Source organism: Pygoscelis adeliae, unplaced genomic scaffold, assembly GCF_000699105.1.
Source record: "Pygoscelis adeliae isolate BGI_AS28 unplaced genomic scaffold, ASM69910v1 Scaffold314, whole genome shotgun sequence".
Lineage (NCBI taxonomy): Eukaryota > Metazoa > Chordata > Aves > Sphenisciformes > Spheniscidae > Pygoscelis > Pygoscelis adeliae.
The window spans coordinates 791,982-815,285 of record NW_008824668.1 but is presented as its reverse complement, the minus strand read 5'-3'; the positions used below and the strand labels follow the sequence as shown (position 1 = coordinate 815,285).

The following is a 23,304-nucleotide window of genomic DNA, read 5'->3' as shown; positions in this document are numbered from 1 at the left end:
CCTCCGCGGGGGGGACTGGCTCCTCCGATGGTAACGGCTCCATCATATTATAAGGGTTTCTGTGTCTCCACTGCCCGATTTTGCTTGGCCACGGGAGGGACCTGGGGCTGGCTGTCCCCGGGGGGGGGTGGCATGGGTCCTCGCTGTGTCACGGGGCTGCCCCGGTGTGCTGTCACACTGTTAGCCAGCCCGTGCCTGAGCGTTTGGCTTCCGACGTGCTTTTTTTTACTAACACCAAATCCCCGTTGTCTCCCAGAAAGTCCCCTTCGAGCTGCCCCTGCAGGCAGGACTCGTCCCTCGGATGCTCATAACCATCACGGGGACCGTCAACCCCAACCCAAACAGGTACCGGGGGCGTCCAGCACCGAGGGCGGGGGGGGGTTTTCCGTGGGGCGCTACTGGATGGAGCGGGGGGGGCTGGAATTTGCTTTCTGTTCCTGAGTAACACCTGCCTGGTGTAAAATCAAATATTACACCAAATAAATGTGTAAATGCCCTGTCATTGTCCAACGGGGTCTGTGGGGTTTTTTTTCTGCCCTCTTGCTGCTACTTTTGGCAAGCCCTGTAACAGAGTCCAGGGCTTTCGTAGAAAAAGCAGTAAATCCGTTATTGTCTTTGCAGGTTTTCACTGGATTTCAAGAAAGGGAATGACGTTGCCTTCCACTTTAATCCCCGCTTTAAGGAAGACAACAGGAAAGTCATCGTCTGTAATTCAATGTTCCTGAATAACTGGGGAAAGGAGGAGAGGACAGCTCTTAAGTTTCCATTTGAAGCTGGAAAACCCTTCAAGGTACCAAAAAAACCCACCCCAACTCAGTCTTAATGTGCCAACAGCACCTGCACCGCGTGCTGGGAGGGTTTGGTCAGGGCCGTGTAACAAGACTCACTGTAAGGACCTTGGTGCTTTTGCAGGAGAATCGGCTCCCAGAGGTGCTTTTTGGGGCAGTCGCCCCGTGTGCTTCCCTGGCTGTCCAGCACGGCAGGTCTACGGCACCTTCCCTGCACTTCTCACCCCCCTCCGGCAGGTCCAGGTGCCCAGGGTAGAACTTCTCCCCACTTCCATTATTCCCATTTATTATTAAATCCTCTGTATTGACACCGTCGTTCTGCAGCAGTTGTCAGGCAGGTTTCTATAAAGCATTTCCCCCGTTAGCAGCCAAGCTCTCTTCACGAGCTTTTTCTCCTGCAAAATGGGTTCGCCTTTGGTGAGAACTCAGCTCTTGCTGTGTGAACCGTACAGTACTGCTTCTTGAAAATACCATCGTAGTCACGAGGAGACAGAGACTGCGGGCTAAAACATGAAGGAGGAAGAGTACAGCAGGGCTTTGGAGAAGGCAAAGGTCACCAGTGTTTTTGCAGCCGAGAATTGCTGCACCGGCTCGTCCACTGGACGGTCTGGACTCAGCTGGCAGCAGCCTTTAGCCAGTGCCAGCCTGCTCGAGTCTGTGGCTTAAAACTTCTTCCTAGAACAAATCTGATGGTCATCTTTCGGGGTTTTTATTTCAGCTCCAGATCCTTTGCGAGGTGGATCACTTCAAGGTAGCGGTCAACGATGCTCACTTGCTGCAGTACAACTTCCGCGAGAAGCAGCTGAACGAGATCACCAAACTCTGCATTGCTGGGGACATCACCCTCACCAGCGTTATGCCAACCATGATATAACTACGGTGGTGTAACTGTAACGCAAACTTAGTGCTCTTAATATGGCTGTAACAGAAGTGCCTTCTTACATGAATACCTTGAGGTAATAAAACACTTTCACAAGTAAAATTTGTTTTCAGTAAGATTTCAAAAGCCACGACATCCTCCAGCAAGCCAAGTTCAAATGTGGAAGTATCTGAATTCTTGCTGTAGAGACAGAGAATCTCTTCGCCAAAGCATGACGACTAGGAGCCCTTTGATTTGTATGGAGAGGAGTACTTGGCAAAGCAGCCTGTGACATGCTGCCACTGGTCCTGTGAACTAGAGCAGCAATTTTCAACCCCATCTTCTCCAAGTACCAGACAGCAGTCAGTAACTTGGTATTTTTAACCTCAGTTGCTCTGCTAGGTAGAGCGGTTATTCCTTTTTCACTAAAGGAATCAAAATAGTGCAGCAAAAGACATAAGTTCCCCGCCCCAGGGGAGGAGGAGTTGCACGATCGGGCTATGACTGGGTTGTGCGTAATTCACAGGAGTGTCGCCTCACTGAAGTTATCCACTAGGAAACAGTGGAAAACAGGGAATGCTTGAGACCCTCTAAGCCTGACCAGAATGAGGTATTTCAAGAGGGGAGTCAGAGCTGGAGGAAGCAAAACCTCTTCCCTAGACCATGGCTAGAAAAGTTACCCCCCTCCTTCGTTTCAAAGGCCCGGTCTGCCCATTTGGTGGCCCAAATCAGCCCGTCCTGAAGGCGCTTCCCTCCCAAGGGAGATGGAATTTGTACAGGCGTTATGTACTCCATGGAACAAGTCACGAGCTTTGTGCTTCTTTCCCCTCATCACTTCTGTGTGAGTCAAGACCGGTTTCAAGGGTGGGGAGGTTTATTGGCAAGTTTACCTCGTGAGTCAGGCTGGTAACAAAAATAAAAAAAATATGTTCCCTTCACTGTGAGTCATTCTCCCGGTCTTGTCTGCAAAACAAGAACAGCGCAATAGCCACTGCTGACGTTTTCAAGGATCTCTTTGACATGTCTCATACTCTTTTACAAGTCACTTCATTTATACTTGGAGATGCCGAGTTACAAGCAGCGCAGCGTTGAAATTTCCAGCAGATGCAGTAGCCGAGACCAGCACACTGCTAACATCGGCTTAAGTGTATACATCAGACGTCAGAAATCCCTCGTTACCACTGTTCATTGCACAGTGTTGATGACTGAACAGAGCAGGCAAGTCATTAAGAGCTATCTGTTTGAAACTCTCCCTGTAACTGGAGTTCAGTGATGAAGAAAGTTGATTCCAGCACAGTAACAGCAAGTCACATTAGCTTCCTCTATTTATTTCCGTGTAATCAGCACACAGCTTCCAGGTTAAAACTTAAGCCAGACAAGCTCCCCCAGCTGTAGCGGCCGTGCTTTCTGCTGAGGGATTTGAATTACCTTGGTTTGGTTTAAAATAAAGGCTAGTGGAAGAACGTGTGTATTACACTAAGGTCACCATTACAAGAAGAAGCCCAGTCAGGTATTTGTTAAAAATATAGTAACTGGCAGTACTCTAATGCTACTACTCAAATATAGAGTATATATAACTGGCATGCTCCTTATGCATAAATATATTACAGTCCAGATAAGGGAATGCGTAAGGAACAAGATGCGAGAAGAGGCTGAGGTTCACGTGTCAAGGGTTCAGAGAAAGAGGTTACGAGATTTTCACATGAAAAAGCAAAGAGAGAATAGGGGTTGCCTTGAAGGTACTTAAGATATTCAGTAGAGAACTGTGTCCTTAAAGGAAATAATAATCAATGCCTATTTTAATACACTGCCAGGAAAAGATATTATCAGACTTCGAAATCCTTGTTCTGAGATCGTTTCTACTATTACAAAGCAAGTGGTTGTTAAACACCAGGAAGACTCCCACAGGAAAGAATTACACGCATCAAACCCTGCCACATCTTGCTGATCAGGCAGAGTTGTTAAGGCACAGAACGCTGGAGCCTAAGGGTGCAACAGTACCCTCACAACGGCGATCGAGTATGAAACAGTGCTTCGGGGGAGGCAACAGGCTGAGTCTTACCCCCAGAAGGTGCCCTCGCATCAGAAATAGGGCACAGGTACAGCTAGTCTGATAGGCATCTTCTAGTAATAATTCATGAGTTAAGTAAAGTCAGGACAGAAAAGCTTAAAGCTGAAGAGTTCCACAACTCGAAGTAGACAGGAAATACATGAAATCATACAAAAATAAAAGTATTTCAGGTTATAGTCAGAACGTGCAATCATTGGGTACAGCAGGTACAACCAGCAAACACCCCCCTACTCATGTACAGCAGGACTTACAGTGCACGATGACTGCACCACAGAACGTTACAAAATATTTTAGTAAGTTCCACTACAAAATACTACAGGTATTCACTCACTCAGAACACAGTTCAAGGGTAGCAGACTGTATTCCAGATATCCTCTGTGGGTTTTTTTGTTACTATAATTTACACATTTTGAATTTCAAGTCGCTCTTCATTTTTCCCCAGAGGGAGAAAGGGGAGAAAATACAATAAGGTCACTGAATGCTTCAGCTGCTGCAAATTTCTGGGCTTTGCTCTTGACCGGAGTGAAGGGAAGCTCAGCATCCAGCATGGGCTGTGGGAGAAATCAGAGTGAAACATCTGAGGAATAATTATCTGCTCTGCAAAACACCACTGCAGCGACACACGAAATAAGCTAATAGCAAGTTCCCCTTTCTCTAATGCCATCTATGTAAACACCAGACCAACCCTAATTACCGGCAGGCATCTGCTCATGTAGGTCAGGTGCCTGCCTACTTGAGAGGCCACTTAAACATCGTGGGACAAAAACTAGCAGAAAATGCTTCTGACAAGGGAACAGAAGCATGCAATGCTCGTGCCTCTCACTCAGTACTGTGGACACATCGCAGCTTTAGAATAAGCTAAGCACGGATCCGTCAGGCAGATCTGAAACCTGCAGCGGTGCAGGTACTACGTATAGTAGTACTACTTTAGTACGAAGTATACTAAAATGTGCTTGCTTATATACGATACCGTTTCAAGGCAACAGCCACCGTTCAAAATCGTGTACCACTGTAAGTACCATGACTGTCCCAAGAGAAATTTTGCAAGCTTATTTCCAGACATAAAACAAGAAGTGAATATGTGGTCCATTTAAAGCACTAATCCATATTTTAAAGAGGACTTTCCACACGAGACCAAGGAAACCGTACACCCAAATTCTTGTAACGATTTGGAAGTTTTCACACACCTGCTTCTCCCTGTTGAATCTTACTTCCAGCTCTGAAAGATAAAGCTATAAGAAAGAAAGGGAAGGGACAGACCTGGAAAACTCCAAGAAGAAAGTGGAAGGGAAAGGCCAGGCCATTCATTACGTTAGTAAATATTTACAAGGAAATTCATAAGAAATATAATTTAAAGGATCAATCTGGTAAGAATCATTCTTCTGTTACGAATGTCTTGACTCATCCTACACTCATCATGTGCAATAAGGAGTAAGAGCGTGAGCCCGAGCAGGGAGACAGGAATTGTGGCTTGTATTTAGAGTAAGTTATATGAATTGGCTTGATAACATCTTACAGAGTTTAATTTACTTCGTGCAGTAACTGATTCTGTAGGAAAGGTTAACAGTACTGTAACATGCAGATTGTCTTAGTCAAATAAACCTGAAGGTCAACTTACCATATCAAAAGGATTTCTGCTCTCAATGGGCGTCAAATCACTACATGAAACATCTGAAAAATAAGAATTTTTATTTTTTTTTTAAAGTTAGTCTGACGCTGCCAAAGCTGGAAAAACAGTATTGTTTTCTGCATTTACTGGGAAAAAAAAAACCAAGCCCCTAAACTGTCTGTATCTACTTCTACTTCAAGCCTTGTTTATTAGCTTTCTCCTTCACATATCACATGGAAACTACACAGAAAAATCTGAGGGGCACTGTTTGCTCATGCGCAACGCATGTGTAAGTCATACTAGCTAAAAGAGGTTTTGCTAACAGCATACATAGATTAACCAAGCTACGACGACAGTGATTTCAAAGAGTAATATTTAGATTATCATTAAACTTTAGAATAATCATAAGGCCCCAGCAATACCGCACAAACTATACTAAGCAGCGTTAAGATACGCACCTGTCTGATGTATTTTTGGTTCTCCAGACTGAGAAAAGTTAGCCTCTGTGCAGGTCTCCTTCTCCGGACTGCACATGACAATGTCTTGTCCTTGTTGATCTGCAGCAGATAGTTCCATCTCTTCCATGCCATCCACTACTTTTAATTCACTGCTAGAATTTTCCAGCACCTGAAAAGGGGGAATTTTAACTGTTCCTTGCCCTCTGAGAGGCTGTCTGCAGTAGCTCTATTGCTTCCCAGAGAGCCAAAAGAAAAGCATCAGTGAAATAAGACGGACATGAGGCAGCACCTATGGCACTATGAAGCTTTCTTATTTTCTGTTTTGTCTGCAATAAAAGGAAGTTTGTCAGCTTTTGATGCAGAAAGCACAAAGGTGAAAAGGTAGCCAGGACATTCAAGGGATGTGAGTTTACAGAAACCAGCATGTCCCTGTTATGTTGAACCAAGTCCATACATCTAATCTGCAGTTTTTATAGACAATTCAGGAGAGACAGGGTTTTAACTCCAGACACTGTAGGAAGGACAGGCAGGACAAGGCTCACAGCTTAACACTGTGATCCGTTTCACATTAACTATTTCCCAAACACCCTTGTAAGCTTGATAATCTCTTAGACTACAAAGGAAGTTCTTCCACATGAAAGAAGATTTTGAACTTGAAGTGCCAAAAACATTCTGAGGATGTTCTCTAATGAGACTTTACCTCAAGAAAAACCTATCAGCAATACTGAAAGTTAAAGGTGACCACAGTTTTCCCCAGAGAGCGACATCACCAACAAGCAATTTCTCATTTGACAGGGAAAGGAGGAAGTAAAAGGCATAAGAACAAATTAGTAACCAAGATTATTATTTTTTTTTAATATATATTATATATTCGGGGAGGTGGGGGAGGAAATTACTGCTGTAGTCATGCACAGATCCAAGCAGTAACAAATAAAATTCAGATCCTCCGTTTCCAATGAAAGCTACTAAAGGATGATTAACTGCAAAGCACTGGCTTTCACTGACTAGCACAGTACCATCTGAACTATGGAGGCCACAATCCTGTTTTTTTAAGGCTACTCAAACAGAGGTGTGTCACCAAGGCCTCAAGTATTTCAGGGCATGGATTTCTGAACTCTGATACTCGTATTAGTAACACTGCGCTTGCTATACCTTTAAACAGTGTAACAGCCCAATGCTCTGCTGTGGCAGCATGAGGACCCAGAGAGCTAAATACTACTGTTCCCTTTAGTCATGGTCCCCAAATGCAGAAGCATTTAAAAAAAAAATTCACACCAGAAAACAGGTAGTGGACTTCAAAAGAACATTGCTTGCCCAAGCAACAAGTGTCATCATACAGCAGCCAACAAAAGATAGCTCCCAAAGAGGAGAGATCCCCAGACTGCAGCAGTCCCTATCCACGTCCATACTGAGAAGGAAAAAGCACCAGCACGAGGAATACAGAAGATATCTAAATGAGGATTTGATCAGAAATCCAAGTCTCTGGGGCTAATAAAAAGAACTTTTTTTTTTTTTGCTAATCATAATAAAATATTTAAAGCACATAAATGAACTACACACGACTTACCTTAGTTCCCTCTGCTGTGCCAGCAACAGGACCGTGTTCTTCTGCAACTACAGAAATGCTGAAAGAGAACCAAAATGTTTTCATTCTTCTCAATCACCTTCAATCATCTTTTGACTTACCCAACTGATCTTACAATTTGCTGTGCAATTACGCTTGCGTGTTTGGCACTGGTCAGCTATATCAAATTTTCTGGGCAAAAAAATAAACTACCCCAGCAGCAAAATTACATTTGGGCAAAGCTCTTAATATTTGCTTGAGGGAAGTAAAGGACACAAGGACTTTGCAACCTTTACCGCTGCCAAATTGGAAGGTAACATTTAATGGGTATTAATATTAATTATTTCAATTAAAACTATAAAATTATTTGTACAAAGTTAATTAAAAGCTGCCTTAACACATCTACCTTTGTTCAAGAAAACCACCAGGGAGTTTTTCCAGTGGGGGAGTTTTTCCAGTAGGAAATTGGTGCATTTTCAAATTTTGTGCTGGGTGGAAGCCTTCGAGCACTGGTGGTGTTTGTCTTGCAGTTGTATCCTCAGGGTTAGAAAGAACAGAAGGAACACTCTGAAGAAAAGCTCTACTGGATGATCTTGTTGCCAGTTTTTCAGAAGTCTGCTGGGAAGATCTGCGAGGTGCCTTTGAAAGCAAGCCTGAAAAAGCGTGTTTAACATTTCATTACTACAGCAGTATCCAGAAGATGAAATTAACTGTTTGTTTGGACTCTAGCTGGGAACACTATTGTTTTCTGCTTGCTGAATTGTCTTATACAAACATTACATTGAAATCTTATATACACTGCAAGGAGAATTTGAAAAAAGGTGACAGAAGTAGGTCAGTAAGTCACAAAATTACCTTAAATCCAGCTAAGCAATTTAGTAATGACTATCCCTTCACAAAGAACCTGAAATAATGAGACTTGCTGTTCTCATTAAAAAGTCCATCTGGTGAAAGCTGCCATTAATTTCCATCTTTTATAGTAGGTAATTTTAATAGAATTAAAAAGACACAGACTCAGAACTGATTCTTATTACAGATTCTCCGCTACAGCTTGCTTAAACCCAGTCTAGCTCAAAGCTTTTCAGAAGGTCCCCTCTACTAACAAGAGGCATATGAAAAAATTGCTAGTCTTGTGATAAGGAAAGAGATCTACACAAAAAAAATAAGATGGGAAATTCAAAGTCAATTTATGAACTAGAAATGGGAGAGAAGCAGAATGGCTCCCAAAGAGTCAAGGATCACTGAAAATACTGGCTTCACACAGATTGCAATAAGATAGATACTGAAAATAAAGTTATATTTTGAGCATCTGCTCAAAAAAAACCCCTATTAAACAGCCTTTATAGCAGACTGGAATTATGTTACAATCTTGTTGAACATGAATACAGATTACAGGTATATTTTATTTGCAGCTTTGAAGACAGCACTGCAAGAGATTTAGTTAAAGAAAATCCCAATTCCTGTCTTACAAACAGAGGACATTAGCCTGCATTGACTTTGATGAACAGGTTCATCAGCTAAGTCCGGAAACACTCAGATTAAAACTTGATTGTTAAACATGCGCTGAAAAAACATGAACCAGCCATTTTTACCTCTCTGTCTAAGCAGAGATTTCATGTTGCCGTAATCACTCAAATCAGTACATTCATGTAGAACAGTTTACTTTGGATCCCTGACATAATTAACCACCAGTTGTGTCCAGTACTGGAGTTGTATCCAGTATAAACAGCGTAATTCCTCTCCCCAGTGAGACTGGCTAAACTCTCTTCAGTACTTTCAGGTCACAGAAATCACGATTAAGCTTCACCCACCTGGAAAGGTTTTCACAGGGCTTTCAATTCTGAAAAATCCCGCTTCAAAAACCACATTTTCTACTTCTGGTAGCTTCTCCTGATGTGTACAATCAGCAGCTCCGTCATGCTTCATTTTATCCCTCATAGCTGCTTTTATAGCAGCAAGCCGGCTTCGGGCAGCAGTTCTTCCAGCCGCTCCCAGCTTTGGTTTAGACACTCCATTTGGAAAAGTCTTTTTCTGAAATTGTAAGAAAGTCTGGGTCACCTCTGGAAGCTTCAGATAGAAGCAATTGCACATGAACATCGACACAGCTGCTGGCCACACAGAGATGGCAACAGGCATGCTGGAGATGTCTCCGTTCATCCCCAGAATTCTCTTGGACTGCCGTTCAGCTATTAAGGTTAGTTTGTGATGACAATATTAAGGATATTAAGTCTGCAGTTCAGAAATACACAGTACAATTTTTTTCTAATGAGACTTAGGATTTTTTAAAACAGTGGGATACAGGGACTCCTAGTGGCAGGGAGATAAAGTAACGGCAGGACAGACACCAGCCAGCGAAGTCTCTCCTGGCATTCAATTTTTCAAAGGAAGTTTTGTGCCTTGTACCATCTGTAGGGTTCTGACATTTATAGGCAGCTCACACAGACTACATTCCTTCCAGTTTCCTGTGCCTGGAGTTTCTTATCGACCTTCAAATCGCTTTTATGATTAGTTGAGCAGTCTCAAGGAACAGGATGGAGTTTAGGCAATGTGAGTATGACTTGATATTCAGTCGTTAGAAGCAATTATGTATTCCAAACCAACGAGTAGCTAGAATAGCTTACATTAAAGCTTATTTTGCAATAAGCAATAACTTATTTTGGATAGTGTCAGAACCATTTGTGCTTAGAGAATTAGCGGTATAATGCTACCCATGGTACTGTATTAATGGGACACCATTATAATTTAGCACTCGGCTCAAAACTGGCAGTCACTGCCAAATTCCCGTGTGCTTTCCTTTTCAGATAAGTCAGTGCCAACACCAGTGGCTCACAGAAAGTGTTCTACATCTGAAGGGTAAATTTCTGTTCTAAATTTAACAGACTTGCCTTACTAGCAAAGAGTCCAATGACTCCAAAAGAGTCATTGTTAATTCTTAGTTCTAATCTTCCTAGTCAAAAGAGGCAACTATCATTACAAATACCAACTAATATAAGGGCACTTGGGAGATGCAAGGGAGAAGGATGCATCTGGAGAGGAATTTCACTGAATTTTTAAACATTAACATCTAAAGAAGCCAGATGAGTAGGGCTTTAGAAGGAACTTCCATTTAAAAAGAGTACTCATTACTGCATTAGCAGCTTACTAGTTATTTTCGATATCTCAACACACTGTTTGCATCTTGATGGCACGCTTGATGATGCATCTAGGAGGTACACTTTAGGGGCTATTCATACCTTGACAATTTCTTTGCTTGGGACATCAAGTGGTTGCCACTCGTTGTCTTGAAGCTTCTTCAGATTATCAAATTTTTTATTCACATCTTCTATCTATTGGAAATCCCAGAAAAGCCCAGGTTTAATTTGCAAGACTTCTCAGATTCACAATAGAACACAACAGAGTTCATAAAATCAGGTAACAAATTTAAGCATAGTTATGCATTTAAGTACTTTTGCTTTAAATACAGAGAAGCAAATTAAACCACCAACTGATACTAAGTATTAAATGTTGTCATACAGTTGACATGAAGGTTACGCTAACATTCACAAGCTTCAGATTAGATGACAGGACTGGTATCATTTCTGTAGTTAAAGGTTAGTAGGGGAAGTATAGAATCATTCAGTAAGATCTAATATCTTAAATGAAAGAGCTGGTTTACAACCTGTTCTGGTGCTGAACTTAAGCACTTTGACAATGGTCGCATTTAAGGAATGCAAAAGAACACATTGCACGATCGTTTTTACACCAAACAAGCACGAATCTTCCATTATGTAGGAAACACATCATCCAAGCTTGTTTGCTCTTTCAAACTGCTGGCCTGAACAGCTTCCTGATGCAGTTTGTGCTTGTTCGTGACATCCTGTGACTAGTGACAAACTAGCTCTGCAGCATTACCTCCTCCCTGACTGATAATGCAACAGCCGTGTCCTCCTTAGGCTTTGTAACGGAGACACTTGCATCATCTGCTAGTAAGGCCATACAAGGCTTATATACAGCAGACTGGTCACCGAAGTGACAAGTCCTTTACATCCTCCCTGAAACTCAGAGGACACAAAAACAAATGCAAAAAGGGACAGAGTTAGCGATTCTGTTACTCAAGTTTATCTAAGGGAAAAGGTGGGGATGCTCAGGAGAAACTTGAGCTGCTCCCAGACACACAGTAAGCATAGGTAAACCCCGTTATTCAAGTTACAGGTTCTAGCAAAGTTGCCCTCAAATATCTCTGATGTATAAGCGGGTCAAACCTTCACGCTTTCTGGAGGGAATTAAAGACCTACAACTAGGACCTTAACAATAAATCCATCTTTGCATTTGATTTAACTAGTTACAAGTTCCTTTGTTGAATGCTGATTCACAAATACTGTCGAGAGCTATTTTGATCTTTTACAATATTATATTTCATTTTGAAATCAATGGAAGCATCAAAAGAGAAATAGAGTTGAAGGTTTTCTATCGCCTAAGCTCACCCCTAAATAAGGTTATTGTAGTTTCTGCATTATTCTCGGACTGAAGCATGGAAGCATGGAAGCCCTACTTTTCAGGTGAGCTCCAGGAATTTTCCAAGAGCTCCTAGCTTTCGGTCCTGGTAGACATTGCGACTGTATCCTCACTCCAAACCAGAATTAAGACTTGGCTACACGCCTTCGTTCCAGAGAAAAACAAGATAGGCCACAAGGAGACACAACAGATGAACAGGTCCATGAATGCTAAATCGTAGTATACCAGCTGATATTCACCATCAGAAGGTGTTAAACAAGGACTGGCGTTTTTTTACATGAAACAATAGTTTCAATCCATTGCTTGTAAATAACCGCATCAACTTTTTTCTAGTAGGTTAACATGCAAGTACATACCTGAAAACTAACCATGTCCCAAAATCCATCTAAGTCTGTACATGTTGTTTCTTTTTCACCCCGTTTAAATTCACAATTATCCACCAGTCCTTCAAACTGTTTAAACCTTTCTGCTATGAGCAGTCTTGTCTGACCAATTGTGGTGCGAATAAGATCTTTAGCTGATAGCAACAAGAAAACAATAAAGAAAGTACATCTTAGAATAATCCATCACTTCACAATCGATTTCAGTAAGTATTTGAAGAGTCTGGAATTTGTTTCTTGTTTGAACTAACTTCACCTATTGCAGACCTGCAATACAATTCAGATGGAGCATACCTATCCATTGAACTGCTCTAAACTTGCTCCTTTCAGAAAAAGGTTACCATCTCCATAAGTCTTTAAGGATAAGCATTGACAAGTCATCTTCATTTTCCCAGGGAAGGACACTTATTCTACGTTAAAACCTAATTTTATTTTTAAAAAAATCAGCTTGGTTAAAGTTCATACGTTTAAATATACTTAAAACTGGCAACAGAAATCTATTTCGATATGCACTTTGTTCACTTTAGTGCCAACCGCTACCACGTCAAGCACTACACATAAGTTTTAGTATTAGGAGATAAAGCATGCCTTTTTGTCCTGAGGCAGATACAACTCTAAACTTTATCTAATACAACTTTTACTAAGTGCTGTAGACAGCGCTGTTTTGCAAATATATTCAGATACATGTACTTCCCTCTGTCCCGTTCACTCACCATAACACCCCTTCTAGTGCCTATTATAGTTTAGTCTTACCATCCTCTGGAATGTCCAGCTCAAATTTTCCATCCCACTGGAGGCACTGAGACATCAGCCTCTCTGTCTCACACCGAAGAACGTTTCTAAAAATAACGGGGTATTGAAAAAGATCAGGTTTTGGAGAATTTTCTAACTGCTGTCATTACTCGTGACTGTTAATGGTTACTATCCTTTTGCTTTCAGAGAAGCTACGCTGTCTTTGAGCAGAAGCCATCAGACTGTTTTAGCTTGCTGACTGGCTGAGATGCAATTTCTTTTCTACTGCTTTCAAGCTTGTGTTCCTTAGGAGAAGGGGTTAGTCTCCAGAATTTTATATCCTTTACTTGCACTAGCAATACAAAAAGGGAGATAGGAATGTGTGCCTACTCAGGTCACTGCTGACAGACACCAACCACCACAAGCTAATCTTTCCAAGATGTCTCGTTACTCATGTTAAGGACCTCAGAAGGGACAACAAGAAAGTGAAACAAATGAACACAAACCTGAAATAAGGCACGTCATGCTCTTGCTCTCTCATATCATCTGACTTCGTTTCAAGGGCTGTTAGATCTGTAGAGACAGGAATTGTTTCATTTGTTCTCTGAATGGAATTTTTCTCATCTGATTCACTCGCTGAAAAACATGAAAGGCATTTGTTCAGAATCTGGTGAGAAACAAAAACATTAGAACAATAAACTAAAAGTGAACTTCATACCTTTTTCTCCTTTCAAACTTGTAGTGATTTGCTGTTCTTGAATGCCTTTACCAGCAGGTGAAATTTGACTTTTTAAATTAGGCTCTTGTGCCTTAGTTTCACTGCATTTTTCAACTATATTACTGGAAACAACAACAACAAAGTACATTTAGAGTTAAGACACATTGAGAAACTGACATCAAATATGGCCAGACACACAAAAATGCCCCATTTGGTAGGCTACCTTACATTCAACACCAGAGAACGCAAGCAATTCCTATTAAAATTAATAAATCTGTGTATAGCTATATATGGCACAAGTCCCTCAGGACTCAGCTCCATATGGAGCTGCTTTGCTTTAAAGCATAGGCAGGATTAAAGACTACATAGCTTTCTTTGCTGTTGTATTAAGTCCACATTTGATTAAGCAACAATAGCAACCTCGATGATCAGGTGTTTCAACACAACAGTGTGTTACACAGGGAATTTCTCTATAGAAACGTGATGTTTTCTGTAGCATCACAGAGAAATCCACTTGCATTTTAGACCATTAGAAGAAAGAATCTTACACTGGAGATTTTGAAAAATCCCAGAAGGCATCAGGTGTCAAAAATGCATTTGCCCTAGAAGGAGTCATGGGTGTAACTTTGTAGGTCGCTAATCCATTTAATGGCTGAAACACAAAGTTCTGAGGTGCAAAAGAGCGTGTTCTGGGTCTCCCTGAAGCAGAATTGGTTTTGTTTTCCACTGAGGTCTGTTCCTGTTGACTGTCTACCGACACGGAATGTTTAGAATCAGCTGCAGAATCTTTCATCGCTGGATCCAGTTGAGCAATTTCATCCACTTCATGTTTAGAAGGAGTTACCTATAACACCACAAATAGAGAAAGCGAACATTACATTATCAAATCAGTAAAATGTTTACTATAGGCATGGGCTGAATTAGAACACGACTGTCTAAAAGCCATCAGGAAGGGAACAGTTTCAGGTAAGTCGCTTTCTACAATAGCATACAACATGTACAGAAGTCATGATTTACCAATAAACCCAACTGGTTTTTGTGAATCATTCTACAGGGATAGCACTTCACTACGAGGAGTGCAGCGATCCACTGAAGGGCCAAAAGTAGCAGAACACCTCGCCTACCAAAACAGTAATTAAAATTAGCAAAGCTTGCTCCCATTGCTAGAAAAAAAAAAAATGCTTTAAGGTGATAAGCTCCTCAAGAGCAGAATTACTGGCTCCAAATCCAACTAGGCCTGTTGAATAATCACAGTTTATACACATACTCTAATCCAAAGACTGAAGAACAAGCTAAAACAAGCTGATAGCTGAGGAATGCAGCCCAAGACAAGTGCAGTTAGGACCACAGAATGTCATTAAAAGAGGAGAAAGTTAATCAATAAGTTGAATCCACATTCCTAGGAGATGAGTGACCAGATGGTCATACAGAATGCATTTCTGAGATACCTATATTGAGATACTGTTAGCTCAAACCAGCCAAAAGAGCTTAAGATTGTTTTTCAAGAAAATATGCGTCTTCAGTCCACTGTAAGACTTGTTACACTTTAGATACCCCTGCTTGGAATGTAAGCCTCGAATTCAACTTTTAACACACTTCTTGTAATGAGATGACTGAGGTTACAGCAAGAGTTTACTAACTGGCAGCACAAAGCAACTCCTGCCCATGAAGAGGTACCTACCTGAGCAAAGATATAAGTGCCTCTTACCTCCTGCCAGTGTTTGCGCACAATTCCACCAGTTTCAAGATAATACTAGAGCACAGCTGCAGTTATGGAAACAGGAGTGGAGATGGGAGGCGTGAGGGAGACACGAGGTGAGGGGGAATGGTGGAGTGCAAGGAAGGAGAAAAATAATTGATGGTTCTCACACAGGACTGTCAGCGCATGAATGCATACGCAAATTGTTTGGGAACCTGGGTTGGAGGGCTACGATGAATTCACATACTGCTGTCTCTATGTAGAGGCCGAAAAGTTTTGTTATAGCAGTGACACTGAGAACCACAATGACTGCCTTCAATGATGGCATGTCTACCTTGCAGAGAATAACATTTCCAGCTTTATTTTTGCATGGTTCAAAACCTAAAACCGCATTTATTTCTTAGCTTCTAAAGTCTCATATCGTTACCTCAGCATGTAGCATGAAAAGGATACATTCAGAGTATGTTTCAAAAAGGAATGAACTGCACAAAATTTACAAATGCTAGATAAAACCAGCAAAGCAGGCCTTTTTTTTTAATACTTAAAACATGACATATGTCATGTAAGAACTTCTTGTCTGATTTAAATCATCGTCCAGATCTTCATTAGTAATCAAGTCATCCATATAAGCAAACTACATTTGTTCTTAATTTTTAAAATATGGCAATATAAATACATACAGCTTCTTCCCAAAATCTAGCTTATTAGTGAACTTATTACTTCTATGCTTGAACACAAGTGTATTTGAGCTACAGTTACACTGTTATTGGTTCTTAAATCAGCTTTACTGCTCTTCCATTTCAAATATTAAATGACGACCTACCTCCGCGATGTCAGGTTTGACTGCTCTCTTCTGCTTTCCTACATTCGCTGTCTTTCTTTGTGACTGGTTACCTAGAATAAGAGAAACTCCGAAAGGTCAAAAAGGCATCTGATTAAGACAATCTTTCACCAAAAGGTTGCCATAAAAGTCCAGCTGTTAGAGACAGGGAGAGACTGTTTTGTTTCTTGAGCAGGAGGTGGCTAGAGGGCAAGACACCGAATTGCAAAAGTTCATTCAAAACTGGCCTAGGATTTAACAGCCTATTAAGAGATGTATCACCAAGAAAGGAAAACAGATTCATTAAGTCATTAGTCTTTAGATGTTGTCATATACTAAAAATAAAAGTCACCCTATTTCCTTAAAGGCTGAAGAGATAACGTCAAGCCAATCTGAGTTCAGATTTTTAATTTCTATGTGGCATAGGATTTCTGTGGGTGAGTTGAAACCAATACTAACAGAGCTGTGCTTTCAGCCTAGGGGTTAAATTCTGCCATATATAACACAAGGGACACTGCAAAACATTCTAGAGAATATCCTGAGAAGAAGAAGATATACTAAAAATTTCCCCTTCATCATGTTCCCCTATTCTGGTAAACAGGCAAACATGGACGAAGAGCAATTCCTGACCCGAAGAACACAGGCTCTCATCTCTTCCAGAGGCATCTGTTCCTGGCCACAGACTTAATAATCGTATGTCCTTAAACAGCGATACACCAAACTAGCAAATCTTCACCAGTTCTGGTTTTGTTCTTTCAGTTTATAATTGCCGTATGAATATTGATGCTCCACACTGATGGATTTTATGGGAAACTGTCCAATGTTGGTTTCAACATCTTGATTTAAATATTGCAACAGAGTTCCAGATGAGAGTCTAAGTGATATAGTATTTAGTCCTTTTCTTACATGACAATTTGGCATGATTTACATACAGTCTATCTACTCAAAGGAGATAGTTACACAGCAGAATGCAGTGTGCTAAGACAGTTCAGAACAAGCTGATGTGTATCTCTACAGCACAACAGAGTGCCTGAGATATGAGCAAGATCCTAAAGACAATAGAGCTATCTTAGTATATCATTTGACAACGAGTCTAACAGCAGCATATAAACATACATATGTTGTTTCCAGTGCTCGCTTATCGAGTACTAGATGGCGTCTCTTCACAGCACACTATTCCAAATACTTACATATCAGGCTTGAGCTACACAAGCAGGACTATATTCACTGCCTCACTTACCAGCAGTAGCAGCAGTAGCTGTTGTTCTCAGCGTCTGCCTAGCTGCAGAGGCTGCTGCTCTGGTGACTCTTACATTTGAGGTCGTCTGCACTGCAGTCTGCAACACTGTAAGAAATGTTAATTCCAGAGATTTCAAAACTTAATAAGAAGCTGCATTCAAGTAATATAATTGAAAGTTTACGTTCTGTAGAAACCAGAAAAGTGCACTAGCAATTATTAGCTGCATTAGTTTGCCAGAATCAACAGGGGATTTTTGTCAGTTCAGTGCAAGCAGTGCTAAACATGGACAGCATAGGTCAGCCCTGGCATCAAGGCAATGCTCTGAAGGATCCTGATTGAAGATGCTCTGTTGTACAGTAGTACTTTCAGTACCATCAAGGTACCAGTGTGCTAGATGCCAAGTACAAAGCTTAAGGAGCCCTTCCCAATGTTCCCTGCAATCAGAGTCCACATCATCTCTGTGATGCGGACATCACAGATGAAGCTTTCTAGAGTAATAACTTGCCATGGCTATTTGCACAGCTGGAAGCTTAAGCGAACCATCTGTGTAACAAAGTGATGCCCTGGTCATTATATGGATGTATTCCACGGTCTGAATTTAATGTAATCTAACAAAGTATTCTTAAGACGAATTGCCCCCGAAATATTTTATAAAATATGACAAGTTCATGCACTGTGTTACCCATCTTAATCATTTTCATCTTTGTATTTTAGTACTGTTTCTAATATCCTTCAAAAATGATAGCATTCTCCTGCACAGAAACATTTATGTCATACCTTCCCTTTCTACATCTGCCTGAAATCTAGTAGCCCCATTTGGTTACCATTAACGCTATTCGTGTTTTTAATGTCAAGCTGCAATTCTCTGGAAGCTAGAATGACAAGTTGGGAAAAAAATTACTAGATAAATAACTATAACCTTTGATTTATCCAAACATTCACTTCTCTAACATTTTTATACTAGTGTTTAAATACATATACTGCATATTCTTGATTCAGCAAAAAAGGAATAATCAAGTCTAGTGGATGACGATTTTTTCAAAAATTAAATGTTTTAATTGTTATATCAAACACTGATAACAGATCTTTTCAGTATTCAACGGAGGCACTACTGAAATTCATTTAAACAAAGGTCTGCTGCTTGCTGATTTAATTAAATTAGCAATGCGAAAGTAATTTCATTCTGAGTTACAGAATATCTTGCATTAACGTCAGTATTCCACATGACTTAGCCTTATCTACTTAAGGCATGGACATCACTGTGCTATGAGGAAGAATTTCTAATCAAAAGTATTGCACTCCCATAAAGGTGGCATGGGTTGGGTTTTTTTGTTGTTGCTGTTTTCTTAAGAAACGTATGTAATTGTCACAGAGAAAGCGACAGCTACAGAAGGGGCTGTTGTAAAATACGAAAACGTAGGATTGTACTTGTCATTTATTGAAGAAGACAATCACACATTTACTCGGTTGCACTAGTGTGCATCAGAAGTTTGGGCTCCTGTCTCCAACATTATATGCTAATGTGCTTTACCAGTAGGCTAGCCTTTTCCAAACCTTTTTCAATGCCGAGTTACACAAGCAGTTTCATTTAGAGACCATGTAGAGCATATCTGCTGTACAGACAGAAGAAGGACTTCACTGAAAATATTTACAGCTCATGCAATCAGCGTTTTTTCAGGCTACCCACAATATCAAGGAAAATGCATATTTCACTTATGTCAGCTATTCCTCATCTTTCCAGGTGAAGTCACTTGCTCTTCTGTAACAGCAGCAGCTACTGCATGTGATACTCTTCCCAGAGACAAACAGAAAGCTCTGCACAGCTCCAGGTGCTCAGGCAGCTAGCAGTTGTGCAATTCTGCCTACTGACCTTTTTCTTTTCCCTCTCCTAGGGTGAATAATCAGTAACCAGGACAGCATTAAGTATCCTGCACTCCATTTCCCCCAGCCTATAGAGGCAACAAGTACATGCAATACCTAGAGCCACGCGCTTGATAATCTGCCAGCTGCTGCCCTTGTCATAGTAGAAATGGCCATCCTAAACTCCTCCTTGTTTCCTACACCCAAAAATGTACTGCGGATCTCTCCCAAAAATGTTCTTTGCCTCCCTCCCATAATGTCACAACTACTGATTCAGGAAAAAAAAAAAACCCAACCAAACAGCAGAGTCCTTTCAGATTCAGATACAGATGTAGGGATCATACTACTTTCATACCTTTCTCTTTCTCAGCCGGTTTGTCTGTACTCATCTGTTTACGTCCTGCTTGTGTAGGGCACACACCACGCCCCTTGGCACAGACCTACAAGAGAAGATCATTTCTTGTGAAATATCAGATTTCCAGAAATGAAGCAGCCTAATTGCTTTCCTTATCTTTCTATCCTAGGCTCCAGTAAAACAAATGGTCAAATAATTTGGCACAAAGGGCTTTAATATGTAAAGAGAAATTAAGGATAACTAAAATAGCTCATTTTAGACGTGTTAACATGCATTATCCAACTTCAGAATTTGTCAGAAAAAGAATGGAAAAAATATTGAAGAAATAGTTTCAGTTAACTATGAAACTAGGTGCCAATTACTGCTGCATCTTAGTACATATTCTGTGTTTTGTGTTTGTTTTAAAAAAGGTGTGTGGGGGGGGGGGGGGGGGATATTAACTCAGTTGTCCCTTTGTAAAGTTACAACTGGAAACCCTTCAAATGTATTCAAGTTTTTGTAAGGCAAGATTGCTAGATTCAAGATATAGCTTCTTTTACAGATTATTGCTGGTGAAATTCCTCAAAAAAAACCCCTTTTTTTATACAAGTAATAGTGGAAGGGACTGCTAAGATTCACAGTAAAAATATGCCAATATTGAAGTGATTTTTGAGTGAAGAACGAACTGACTCTTTGTAATCTGCATTCATGACAGACTTTCTGCATTCAAGGGAGATGCACTGGTTCTCCAAGCCAAAACCAAAGTATGTAACTTCAGTCTCGCTACTACCTCTGCACATACTTGCAGTCCTTGCTGACTACAGTATTTTGTATTGAAAAACTGATCCAGAAGATCTGTGCACTTTTCTCTTTGTACTGACCTAATCAAACTCTCTGCAGTTCAGCGCAACGCTCAAACCAGCATAATAAGGTCTATCAGCTTGCTGAAAGCTTTTCTGATCTAATTTGTCTTTCTCACCAGCAGAACCTCCTTAGAGGCAGCATTCAACTTGTAAGCAAACAACCCTGAGTTATGGTCTGAAGGATAATTGCATCCTTTTCTCTAAATTTATTTGCTGAAGTTTTATATAAAAAAAAAACAAACCATAGAGTTCTTAGATGCAGTTGGTATCGCAGTTTTTTCTTCTTGGTTCTTGGCCTTTGATCGCGTAATCCTCCCGGAGAAAGCAGGAGCTGTCTGGAAACATCCCCAAGGAAACAAGAGTTAACATAGTCCTTTCCCCACCCGTCGCTCTTAGAGTGGGCAAGAAGCCTGAGTGTGAAAAGCAACACGCCTGTGCAAAATGGGTGAAGAGTAGAATTTGAAAAACTTTCAAAGTCAAGTGGACTAAATAGGAACAAGTTACCAGTTCTAAAATAACTTCGCTGTTTCATTTGTGGATGAATCATTCCAGTTTTTGAACTGAGAACATAGTCATAAATACAAAAATCACCATATCACAAGTACTATTTCCAGCTTTGTTTTAAAAAAATGAGCCAAATTACTCCCTTATTGTTGCTTATTATAAAATAAATATTTATAAAGCATTTACAAAATAAACTGTTTATTTGGCATAACAGATACATAATTTTGTATACAAATACAAGTTTTAATACAGTATACTACACATACTTCATTTAGGTATTTAATATTACTCTTATTACCTTCTCTCTTGGCTTTACTATCACTGGATCTTCAGGTACAAGTGAAAGAAATCCAGGCGCAGTCGGTCTGTATAACCCAACTTTAAACACCCCCTTTTTTGCTTTCTCTCTCTGCTCTCTCAGTTTCCGAAGTTCCTTTTCTTCTTTATAGCGCTGGAGCATTTCCTTGCGTTCATTAATCCTCTTGGTGGCTCCATTTGTAGGTTGTTCTGAAGCAAAGGTGGAAGACAGACATGTTATAAAATCTTGAAGACATTTTTCAGCAAGTCAGAAAATTTCAAAAAACTTTTCCATGATAGAAGAGGAACACACTAAGTCAAAGAGCAGAAGACTGTCTGAAATCTGTGCTTGCAAGTTTCAACTCTTACAATGCAAATACATGTGATCTATTAGCTTGCTAAAAGCTTAAATTCTTTTAATTGTTTTAACCCTTCCCACTGAAAGAGTATTCAATGGTAAATTTCAACTTGCAAATGCACCTCCCCAAATCTGCACCTGAGGGATGCTGTAAATTCATATCCGTTTTACAGTGTACAGGCTGTTCCTGCATGGTTACTAATATTAAAGTTAACACTTTATTTATTTAGTTTATTTGTATCAGTTTCTCTATTCAAACACTTGTAATGTCATTGAAAGCTGAAGTTTAGGTCAGCTTTAGATACCAAATCTGCCTCAAGCTGAGAATAAATGAAGCAGAAGTTATATGAAAGAATAAAACCTTAAGCCAGACTTGAATTACGTGTCTATCTGAAAAATTGGTATCTAAAGTTAAAATTTATTGAAGATAATCAAGATATAAATTTCTTAAATGTCATATTTGACAGCATTACATAGGGATTGCACTCCTTCCTCCAGTAATCTTCTGCTATCAAAACACTGAAGGTGAAAATACTTCTAAGAAATCCGTTAACATTTTTAAAGATTGACTTAATTCCCCAGGCCGTAAGAATCCAGGAGAGCCAGGGAGGCAGAATTCAGTACATATGCAGGCCCTATTTTCTGGGAGGAAAGATAAGTCATCAAAAACTAGCAATTTTTAAAATAAAATTGTACCATGCATTTACCCATTTATAATTATATATACCCAATAATAATATGCAATTAACCCTTTCGAAGCATGCTTTAAGTACATGACAGACACCAGTTATATGTTAGACGAGATTTTAGATCAGGGTTTTTCACTTCTTGAACAAAGCAATCATTAAGAGACTTCCCATTGAATATTAATAGCAAAATGCGTTCTTCCTTTAGCTGCTGCAGACAAATCAGAGCAAAGCCTCATTCGTACCACCGGATCAGTGAGGATCAAGACTTTATTTTCTTAACAGTTAGAAGAACTGGTAGTAGTCATTGTTTTTTAAATCTTAAACCTTTACTTCAAATTAAAACATTGACCACAATTATGTTCCCGTGATAATGTTACTAAATCTACTTGAAGACATTTTTAAGAATTTTAAAAAAGCTTTATAACACGTCTTTACTTACTCTGTTTTACACTGCTGTTCTCTTGAGAGCACATTTCACTTGTCTCATTTAGTTGAGAAATTCCCCTCTCTTTCGAGAGCTGAACGTTGACATCTGCCAATCCAAACTGTCTGCCCTTTTCAAACAACTTGTGTCTGTTCTCCTTTTGAAGCATTGATTTTCTGCGAGCAACTTTTGCTCTGAGGGCTTCTGTACTCAAATCCTTTTTGTATCGACTGGCAAACTGGGAGGTAGCAGCCATCTTGATGACCCTAGACAAAAATCATCACGGTGAGGAAAAAAGCTGTCGTGCTTCATATTGCCCTTTTCATTAGAGTTTACATGTTCCGAACAAAGAAAGCCCTAGGTTCTTCGTTTCTGTATGTGTACCAGAGAAAATGCAAATGACAATTTCAGAACTTAGTCTTCATTGTTTCTCTTTATTTTACGCATTCAAGGGGCTAGTTTGTTTGTTAAGTGGTCAACAAGTCTGACACAGAATTAGTAGGGGACGCTGTGTCACTGCCAGGGATTGTCCTGCTGGTCTGT

General features: G+C 40.3%; 2 protein-coding genes across 2 annotated transcripts; one reads left to right on the top strand and one right to left on the bottom strand.

Moving 5' to 3' along the window:
- The first annotated feature begins 6 nt into the window (after positions 1-6).
- On the top strand, positions 7-1,693 carry LGALS3 (lectin, galactoside-binding, soluble, 3). Its single transcript, XM_009322915.1, has 4 exons — positions 7-30; positions 257-345; positions 622-790; positions 1,507-1,693. The coding sequence occupies exons 1-4, from the start codon at positions 28-30 to the stop codon at positions 1,660-1,662; spliced, it is 417 nt and encodes a 138-aa protein (XP_009321190.1). The 5' UTR covers positions 7-27; the 3' UTR covers positions 1,663-1,693.
- Positions 1,694-4,146: 2,453 nt separating this feature from the next.
- Positions 4,147-23,017, bottom strand: DLGAP5 (discs, large (Drosophila) homolog-associated protein 5). Its single transcript, XM_009322914.1, has 18 exons — positions 22,777-23,017; positions 21,292-21,500; positions 20,732-20,824; positions 19,648-19,732; positions 17,433-17,537; positions 16,196-16,266; positions 14,222-14,517; positions 13,674-13,795; positions 13,462-13,591; positions 12,977-13,062; positions 12,200-12,360; positions 10,583-10,675; positions 9,161-9,380; positions 7,756-8,002; positions 7,353-7,410; positions 5,786-5,954; positions 5,337-5,389; positions 4,147-4,269 (listed from the first exon to the last, which is right to left on the bottom strand). Exons 1-18 carry the CDS (start codon positions 23,015-23,017, stop codon positions 4,147-4,149), a joined length of 2,562 nt encoding a protein of 853 aa, XP_009321189.1.
- Positions 23,018-23,304: the final 287 nt, after the last annotated feature.

Excerpts from the sequence above, each read along its gene's own strand:
- LGALS3 (XM_009322915.1), top strand. Across the intron at positions 346-621 it reads GTCAACCCCAACCCAAACAG|GTTTTCACTGGATTTCAAGA; the intron begins GTACCGGGGGCG and ends TTGTCTTTGCAG. Across the intron at positions 791-1,506 it reads AAGCTGGAAAACCCTTCAAG|CTCCAGATCCTTTGCGAGGT; the intron begins GTACCAAAAAAA and ends TTTTTATTTCAG.
- DLGAP5 (XM_009322914.1), bottom strand. The coding sequence starts at position 23,017 with ATGGCTGCTACCTCCCAGTTTGCCAGTCGATACAAAAAGGATTTGAGT. Across the intron at positions 20,825-21,291 it reads TAGTAAAGCCAAGAGAGAAG|ACAGCTCCTGCTTTCTCCGG; the intron begins GTAATAAGAGTA and ends GGATGTTTCCAG. Across the intron at positions 14,518-16,195 it reads TCAAACCTGACATCGCGGAG|GTAACTCCTTCTAAACATGA; the intron begins GTAGGTCGTCAT and ends GTGGTGTTATAG.